This window comes from Fragaria vesca, linkage group LG6, assembly GCF_000184155.1.
Source record: "Fragaria vesca subsp. vesca linkage group LG6, FraVesHawaii_1.0, whole genome shotgun sequence".
In the NCBI taxonomy this organism is placed as follows: Eukaryota; Viridiplantae; Streptophyta; class Magnoliopsida; order Rosales; family Rosaceae; genus Fragaria; species Fragaria vesca.
The window spans coordinates 13,635,031-13,644,837 of NC_020496.1; the positions used below are offsets into that span (position 1 = coordinate 13,635,031).

The window sequence follows — 9,807 nt, forward strand, 5'->3', positions numbered from 1 at the left end:
TAGTACATAGGCTTTGCCAAAAAATAAATGAAGAAATAGCTAGGCAGAAAAAGCACTCGCTAGGTGATATATCATTCTTTTTCCTGGCCTTGACTACTTCTCACTGCTCCGTCCACTCCCTTCAGCCATCTTGTACTCTCTCTCTCTCTCTCTCTCTCTCTCTCTCTCTATAAAAAAGCAACCTCACCCACCAAAAAACTATTCCCCTCCTCTTTCACAGTACCTAGCTTTAAACCATGGCTGAGTACCCCTACTCATCAAATTTCTTCACAGGTCTCTTCAAATTCAACCCTCTTCTTCATCCTCATCATCGTGAACACCCTTTGATTTCAAACCCTCATCCACCTCCACCTCCACCTCCGCAACCACTACCACTACCTCAACCTCCATATGCTCACAACTTCTTCAATATCAGCTACAATCAGAACCATAACCTGTACTCTTCTTCTTACTCCACCCAAACCACTCATCATCAACCCCCTTCTCCACCTCTCAGAGAAGCCCTCCCACTCCTTAACCGCTTAAGCCCAACAAAGCATCATCAAGACCAAGAACATGAGCATCACCACCATCATGAGTACTACTCCTGTAGTACTGATCAAATGGATGTAGATGACAAGATCAGCAAACTGCACGACAAAGAAGACCATGAGGAAGAGGATGAAACTAGTGTGACTGTTGCACTACACATAGGACTCCCGAGCCCTAGTGCAGCTGAAATGGCATCTGTGCTTTCTGCAGCTTCTTCTTCCTCAGAGATCAGCACAACTCATGACAAAGATCTTATTGGAGATCATGGTGATGATTCAACTGGGTACCCCATGAACAGATCATCGCTCAACAAGGGTCAGTATTGGATCCCAACTCCTTCACAGATTCTCATCGGTCCAACTCAATTCTCTTGCCCTGTCTGCTACAAGACCTTTAACAGATACAATAACATGCAGGTAAATTATCAATTATGCATCTTCGATCTTTAATTTCGACCAATAATGATCAGAAATCCAATAGAGACTTTAATTTAGTTCTCCTGGCTTCTGGTTCTCAATCTCCTTGTTTTTCTTTAATCTTATTTATTTTTCGCTCACATATTTCGTAAAAAGTATTTCTATCATCGTCATCGTCATCATCGTTTTTTGCTTTTGTTTTTAGTTTTGCATGGTTTATGGTGAATTGGGTCGAGTAAATCTTTTCTGATTCAACTGAGGGCAGTGATTGAACAGCACAGGCAATGTTCCTAATGCCTTTAGTACTTCGAAGTCTGTGCTGCTCCCAAATACATATATATTGGCAGGATCCAAGCACAGGAGAGGAGAGACCGGTCATGGCATTATTCAATTTCAGTATCAAATAAGTCCTTTGGTCTGCAACAGTAGATCGGGTTTGCTTGGTCATGAAAACCCCATACATAGTATATGTCAAGTACTCCATCTTCTCAATCAAGAAAGTCGCGGAAACTCTTTCATGTCGATATTTCTCAAAATGATCTAATATGGGTTCATTTGAAAATATGTAGTTTAATTTTCTAGCTGAAAATCTTTTTCAAATTTCCACTAAGAAAAGGAAACGAATGTGTTTTCAAATGTAGTTTGACGATTGAAAAACAGAAACTTGAAGGGCGCCAGATATTAGCTTAATTACACAATTAATCCATTGGTAGTTTACATGCATGATGTGTAGAACAGGAAGGGTAATTATCAGTCTCCAAATAATCTGGTATACTTTTCTGTTTTCCTTCTTCTTTTTTTTGGAAAATTTATAAGAATATATGATATAAATCTCTCAGTTAGCACATAAATTTTAGGCTGTATAATTAACAGTGGTGATACTTGTAGATGCATATGTGGGGGCATGGATCTCAATACAGAAAAGGGCCCGAGTCACTAAGAGGAACTCAACCAACAGGCATGCTTAGGCTTCCTTGCTATTGTTGCACACCAGGCTGCAGGAACAACATCGATCACCCGAGAGCGAAGCCACTGAAGGACTTTAGAACCCTCCAAACACATTACAAGAGGAAGCATGGAATCAAGCCTTTCATGTGCAGAAAATGTGGCAAGGCATTTGCAGTGAGAGGAGATTGGAGAACCCACGAGAAGAATTGCGGGAAGCTTTGGTATTGCATTTGTGGCTCTGATTTTAAGCACAAGAGGTCTCTCAAAGATCATATCAAGGCCTTTGGGAATGGGCATGCAGCTTATGGAATAGATGGATTTGAAGAAGATGATGAGCCTGCATCTGAAGTTGAGCAAGATAATGATTAACTAAGGCAGCAATAATGTTAATTATTAGCTAAGAAGTACTAAGAGGATATAATCATCTAGATATTGACATAGCTAGCCATGGCTTTCTGAGTAAAAACTATGTAAGCATCATTTACTTGGAGAGCCACTACTTAATTTCTTCTTTGTTTATTTTCAATCCTACTAATTCTGTTTTTAAGGAACCGTTTCTACTAATTATATATGCTAATAGCTCCCTTTCTTTCTTTCATTAGTTAGTCCGACCTTGGCCACGATGACAAAAAATTCAGAAGAATTATATTCATCTCTTTTTCTCCAAAGAAAAAAAGAAACATATATGGTACTTAATTGTACCGTATGTAACTTGACAGGAAAAATATGCTGAATGAATTTATTTAAGGCAATTAGGTATTCATTCCATTTCCAAAGAAAATATATACATGCATGTTCTCATACAAATTATAATTTTTAAATGTTTTGGGAAGAAAAGAAAAAATTACAGAGTATATATCAAATTATATGCTCCGATCAAATTTAGATGATTTTTATATTTGTTGGGTAGATAATTTGGTGCTGTATCATGCATGTGATAACTGTTAGGTTTCATTCGTTTGTTTTCATCTCATTTTTGTCACTTCATAATTAGGTATTATATAGGTTTTAAGCATTCTTCTGAACAGGAACTATATATCATTCTTTAGTACGTAATTCAATATCGTAAATCAATCTATTCTATGGAACAGTGATCACATTATTCACATAGCTAGGTAAGTAATGTCTGTCAGATTCACATAGTAGTGTATTTGAGATGCATGATGAGTCTTGTAAGTGTTGAGAGAGAGAAGACATGATATGGTCAATGATCGAGAAGAGAAGAATCTTTGAAATAAGACGACCACCTATGATCTCCAACTTTTTGAGATGATAATATACGCACGGATAATTGGACTTGGAGTTAGGCTTTTGGCTTTAATAATTCAATTTTTCTTTTGAAGATCCTCTCGAATAGTATTCATCAAAATTCTTTGTGTTATGCAAATTAGAATATTACACATATAACTAACTCGTTTGAATAATTAAGAATGTGAAAATTAAACTCAAAACTAATTGATCATGCATTGAATATGTATTAGGCTAGATTTGAGTACGTATAACCTACTGATATAACCAACCTACTGAAGTGCTGATGAAACCAAATTCTGATCATCGATTAAATCCTTGGGAGAAATTAAGATCTGGAGTTCACATATATGTCTGAATCGTGCAAGCCAGGCAAGGGAAAGGGAAAAGGCACTGAGACAAAGGTTGGGTATATTTTATCCCAGATGTAGATATATGTAGTTGAGATAGGCTTTTCATCATCAGCTGCAAATAACAAATATGAATCAGCTTTTTGTTGGGGCAGGGCTAGCTGCATACGATGCCCCCAGCTTTATCAATTTTGCTTTGCTTTAATTTGTTAGTGGAATTGTTTGTTGATGGATGGAACATATACCCTTTGTGATTCACTATTGCTTGGGAAATTCAAGCAAATGATTAGCTTAGCTTTTAGCACTTAGCAGCGAGGGAGAGAAAGATATGTATATACTACAGTACAAAATAATGAAATATGAATACTCATAATTATTGAAGAGATATACAAAACGTACACAAAGAGCTAGAGATCGGAAACTGTAGGGAAGAAAAAACAGAGAGAAAATGATAGAGGAAGGCATAGGTTTTCTTTCTTGAAATATATATCGAGGGATATATAGATCTTGTTGGCAGCTTTGTGGAGACTGGAGGGAAAGAGATCAAGGGGTAAAAAGATCGGGTATATATTATAGGGCAGAGAAGGCAATATGCTCAGTTGGGTGGAGCCGGGCTCTTGTAAATAGCAAACAGATACTGATACTCTTTCATACTGTACGTCTACAGTAGTGTTGCAAACACAACCTTGTTTTCTGGTGGATCAACTGTAGCTTGAAACGACCTCTCAATAACGTACCTATATATGACTTTGACCACATCTCTCTCTCTCTCTCTTCTCTATCTGCAAGTCTGTGTTTCTCTCTCTCTTCCTCCAGGGATCCTTTAAAATTTAGCCTGCAACACGTTGGTAGCTGCAGCAGCTGCGCTACTGGCATGGCATGGCCTGGCCTGCCGGTAAATACTAAATACCTCCATGCATGAACCCAGTACCAGTAGAATGCATATATACATACATACAGAGACCATCCAGGACACGCATATATACATACATACATACATACACATGTGATCGACCTACCTAGCTAGCTAGTGGCCGGCTTATCACTTTGTCCTAATCAACCACACACACACACACACATATATATATATAGCTCTTTCCATATATACGACCAAACCTTGGCACAAGTCGAAGCAGTGGTGTGGGACTGCGGTGTTTGCTAATTCGTATTATTACTTACTACCAGATCATTGATCGATGAAATCAAAATATGCGTTCAAACAGACACAGTCTGCAGCCTTTGAACCAGAAGTTTCTATATGTTGAGAGGAACTGGCTGGTTCGATCGATCGGCATATTAATTATCATTCATCTCATTCAAGTTCCTACCAACTTGTTGGTTATAACAAACCCTACCTCCTCGCATCCACATTGATTAGTTTCCAACCCTTTTGCCTTGTTCTGGGCCATGCCATCCTCTCTCTCTCTCGTACTAGTCTGTTTCTTCCTTCCAAGTTCGAAATCATCCATCCATGGTATGCCAGAATACCACCAATGTAAGCAGTGTTTGACGTCACTATGCGGGAATCACTAAAAGGCAAAATACAAGTACTGATTGATCATCGATGGAGCCATACAATATCCTCGTGTTTTTCTTTTTAACCCATTCTCTCACACTCGATGACGACTCAACCCAGAAACTCTCTCCCTCTCTCTCTGTGGTCAAAATCCCAAGACGTACTCGATCATTTTCTTTCTTCTCTATTCCCAAAACTATGAATATGTATTTTTAATGTTACTTCAAGGATACTGTTACCAAGACCTCAAGAAGGAGACCAAGCAATATCCCCATACGAGAATATATATGTATGCATATTTTTTTTCTTTTATTTCTTTCTATGTTTAATTTTCATGGCCTTTGTATTCACATTCCAATACAGAGGCGACAGCTTTGTCTCCCTTGGCTCGAATCACTACCTTTCCTGCCATATTATAATTTTAAGCCACTCTTTTCTGTTTACATTACTTCTTTTGATTACCTAATAAAATGGCTTAACCGTTTCATTAGTGTCAACCTACATTATTATCGGTGAGAAGGAACACAAAGTTATTAGGTCATTTTCTGGTTATTTTATTTTAGACAATTATCTCGTAAAGTATCTGTAATGCCGAATCAGTAACATTACAAATCAAATTATTGATAGTTGGAAGAAAATTAATTCTCATGCTAAAGCTATACAGTGTATATATTGACTGAAAATGAAATGAAGATTATCTTCACCAAAGTGTAAGCCGTATTTAAGCCTATGCAAATAGTTAGTAATCAAGAGGCACTTCAATAGATTTGCAAGGAGGTAGGATCCTCTATAATAAGAAGCGCATAGCTAGCTATTTAGTAATAAACTATTTACAATTAAACTTTCAAAATGTAATATTATGATAGCTAATTGGCAGACGTGAAAAGCTGTGTAATAAATTTTTATCTCACGTGGGATTCGAAAGTTGTTATCTATGATTATGTTTATTAATAATAAGATAATTTCATTACTCAACCATAGCCAGATGCCACGTACATCAATCAGCAGTAAGCTAACAAACTAATTGACAGCTAGTACTTTCACTGCAAACATATAAGCTCAGTTATTGAGCCTGATCAATAGAATTTAAAAACTAAACCCTCTAACTCTCTTTTAAAAGTAAACCTAGTTACCTAAATACTGCAATTGATTTATAACTAGAAATATAGAGAAATAGAAAATTTAGATTCTAATTTCTATTGTTAGGCGCATGAAAGCCAGGAAGCTTATAGCTTTCCTTTGCCCTTTTCTGAATATATTCCTGAATTCGGTGCATTTGGAAAACTCAATCTTTTATTGCAGAAGTTATGGAAAACCTAAATTTTATATTTACATAAACAGCACTTACTTTTTTTTTTTTTTTCCTATCTTTTTCCATGAGGGTTCTAGTTACACCTCTCATAACCCCCATGTACGCTGCAAGATATATATGTTACAATTAACAATTAGGAACCAGCCATTTGAAGGCAGATCTAAGCTGCTTTTGATCCTCAAATAAATTATAGGTGGACAACTTTGTTTTGAGAGGCCCCAATGAATAAAGAAAAAAAAAAGGTAAAAAGGCAAAAATAAACTTGACCCCATAATAACTTTTGAAAAGAAAAACAAAAATACCATCTCATCTTATAAAAAATGAACAAAACACGATGAAACAAAAATCTTCTTTTGGACTATACCTAGCTAGCTTCTGTTTTTTTCTCATGATCATTATCCATGACATATGCCTGCTTTTCATTCCATTTTCTGCCGCTAAAGTTTTCTTGCTTTAATGTTTGAAGATTCTCCAAGTTGTAGGTATATATAATAGGACTATATGTTGGAGATCATGTATGGCCTGGGGAATATATCGAGAAATTAAAACTTGATGGAGAAGAAAGAAAGCATACTTCAACTTCAATATTACACACAGATATTGCAGATATTGAGAGGAATGTAGAATGAGAGAGTCCAGGCCGGCTATTATGCATATATGAGGGCGCAAGGAAACTAAAAGTGGTTGATCATGTTTGACGTTCTTGAAAACATATATTTATAATTATGGCATACATTTATAATTATGACAATACTTGTATGCACAACGTCTAAATACCTATTTCCTATATACCCCTATATATATATTTATTGCATAGTGGTATATGCCTAGCCTCGAACAAATTATAGTTGATCTTCATGCAGGCAGTCTCTTTATGACCTTGATGAAATTTCAGCACCAGCCCATACTTCACAGTTAAAGAATAGAGTTCTCAATCTACTTAAAATTCCTCCCTGTGTCAGTATTCTGTTGGGGCATTTTTCAGCTTTAGTTTGTGTCAAGTGCAGAGACATTCATTCGTGCTTTCAATCTTCAGTTCTGTTATACTTCCCAACAAAGCAAATTTCATCATGAGTAGTTTCTTCAATTTAGATTTCAAAGCTCAATTTGTTTTTCAAAATGAAGCTTTTTGAGGCGCTTCCATTAGGCATGTTTAATCCTTTAAGGCACCCTTTACAAGATACTTATCTTCTCGGTTTCCTCTGGGGTTTTGTTTAAGGCACCATAATACAAAACTGCAATTCGCAGGTCACTTCTTCATGATTCAAAGGTATATAGTTCTAGCTATACCCTTCTCTTACTCCTGCAGATCTAATACTGTTGGTGATTAACGAAGATCGATCAGCATTGTCTTTTATGAAAGTTTTGGACAGGTTAATTACAAAGGTATTAACAGCACCTAATATATTGTTGTCTTCCTTTTTTCATTGTTTCAGTGGGTGGATTGCCTTTCTCTCTTTTGCTTTTGGTGAAGGTCCCTTTTATCTCCTTCTTTCCCATACCCTTTTCCTGATTTAACTTTGGGAAATCCAATCAAAATTTGGGAAATCCAATCAAAACCATACCTTTCTCTACATTAATAGGAGAGAAGACTAAGCAAGAGCTTCAGATTCAACTAATATATTTCTCAAATTGTTGTCACTCATATGACATGTTTCAATGTTTGGATAACCCTACAGTCCAAACCAATGAAGGTTTCGAAATTCTGAAAGCTGTCTGTTAGGTGAAAATCCAACTTCAATGATTGTACTATATGATCTCGCTAACAAGCAAGTTTATACGCTATATGAGAATGTACCTGTTAATTTCAGAAACTCATCCATTTTTCATTTTAATTATTTCTTCAAACATGTTTAGAATTGAAGTATGAAGCATTCACTACTACACAAAAAAGTTTCAATGACGTAATTTCCAAACGTAAAAAAAAAAAAAAAAAAAAAAAAAAAAAAAAAAAAAAAAAAAATAAAAATTAGTTTTGAAACTAAATAACATACATGACACAAGCCCTTACACCTGACAGGAAGCCCTCATTGTAAATGTGCTAAGCTAATATCCTACGAAAAATGACATCAAACTATTCCTACCTAACTCCTATGAGAGGTATAATATCAGTCGCCTAGAGACCTCAATTGGTGTATAACAAAATAGCTAGAACCCAAAATTAAATAGAAACAGCTATGCATCAAAAGTCTAGGAACATGCATGACATAATATCTACACCTTACCCTTGCCCTTATCATTAGGGCTAGTTAGATTACGTACAAAAAACAGACACGGGGCAAATTACGTACCAAAAAGGGACCCGGATACGGATACGCAAAGGAGCCTCCTTCTTCTTCTTGAGGACTTTATTCTTGCTTCCCAACGGCCTACCAGCACGCTTTCATTTCCTAGAAGTTGTCCCAACAGTAACCATGATATCCACCAATTCAATCAAGTCTAAGGTAGGCAAAATCCCATCACCATTAGGCCTTATACCTAACATCAATTTAGCAGAATCTGACCCAAAAACAGGCCTAACAACAAGTGTATCTGCACACCCAGAATTAGCCTAGTCAACCCATCTGTCAAAGCCCCAACCTTCTTGGGCCCAAAGATAGAGTCAGGCCCAATCAACCCCATCCTCGCAGCCTGAGGCCCGGTCAGCTTCCCACCAGCGTCGGTCAACCCTAGTTCAAAACTAGGGTTTCCCGCCGAAAATTCGGGGACCCAGAAAACTCCACCGCCAAGCTAGAGCTAGGGTTCCTTGCATCTAGATCACCCACGACCACCACTACACCCTCTGACACTGTCTCCGTTGTTAGCTCCGACACTACGTACCATCACCAACCCCTTATCACAATTACCCCCGCCGTGAGAGAACAAGCCGCAATTCGAGTATATCCCATGACATTTTGCATACCGAAGCTCCACCTCCACAAATGATAGGTGCATTTTATGCAACGTTCTTAATGTATTTCCGACCCTATTTAGTTATGTAATTCCTTTAACAATATTGATTTTAACTTAGTTTGTGTTTTTAGGTCACAAATAAAGCCGAGGAGCACAAAAGAGGCAAAAGAGGAGAAATCTTGAAGCAAAAGGAATCCATATGGCGCAAGGAAAGAAATCAGAAAATCTGCCAGGAATAGTCAGTCAACTTCGACAGAGAATTGTGATCAGCTCACAACGATCCAGGAGATGAACTTTATATCAGCAGAAAGCTAGAAGAGTCTAGTTTTCAGAACTTTTCGCAGATCGTCAATAGCTATTTTGGTGACCAAGTTATGACCGTTTGAGTGACCAAAGGTCAGTCTGCCCGAATTTCTGATTTGGACCGGAACTTCAATTTCAAGGCCCAGACCACAACGGCGAGCCCATGGACGAAAATTAAAGGTTCTCTAACCCTAATAGCAGCTGTTCATATGTTCTCTATATGTATGAGGAGTTGGAGACGTGAAAGGGTCGCTCTTGGCCGCAGAAAAACAACGTCTTTCATCTCTTTCA

The 9,807-nt window shown here is 37.3% G+C and overlaps 1 protein-coding gene across 1 annotated transcript; it reads left to right on the top strand.

Annotated features, from left to right (window-relative positions):
• Positions 1-236: 236 nt before the first annotated feature.
• Positions 237-2,469, top strand: LOC101299890 (protein TRANSPARENT TESTA 1-like). Its single transcript, XM_004305331.1, has 2 exons — positions 237-947; positions 1,836-2,469. Exons 1-2 carry the CDS (start codon positions 237-239, stop codon positions 2,262-2,264), a joined length of 1,140 nt encoding a protein of 379 aa, XP_004305379.1. The 3' UTR covers positions 2,265-2,469.
• Positions 2,470-9,807: the final 7,338 nt, after the last annotated feature.

What these genes read in the sequence shown, in the direction of transcription:
- LOC101299890 (XM_004305331.1), top strand. Translation starts at nt 237, where the DNA reads ATGGCTGAGTACCCCTACTCATCAAATTTCTTCACAGGTCTCTTCAAA. An exon ending in ACAGATACAATAACATGCAG is followed by an intron (nt 948 to 1,835) that starts GTAAATTATCAA and finishes TGATACTTGTAG; the next exon opens with ATGCATATGTGGGGGCATGG.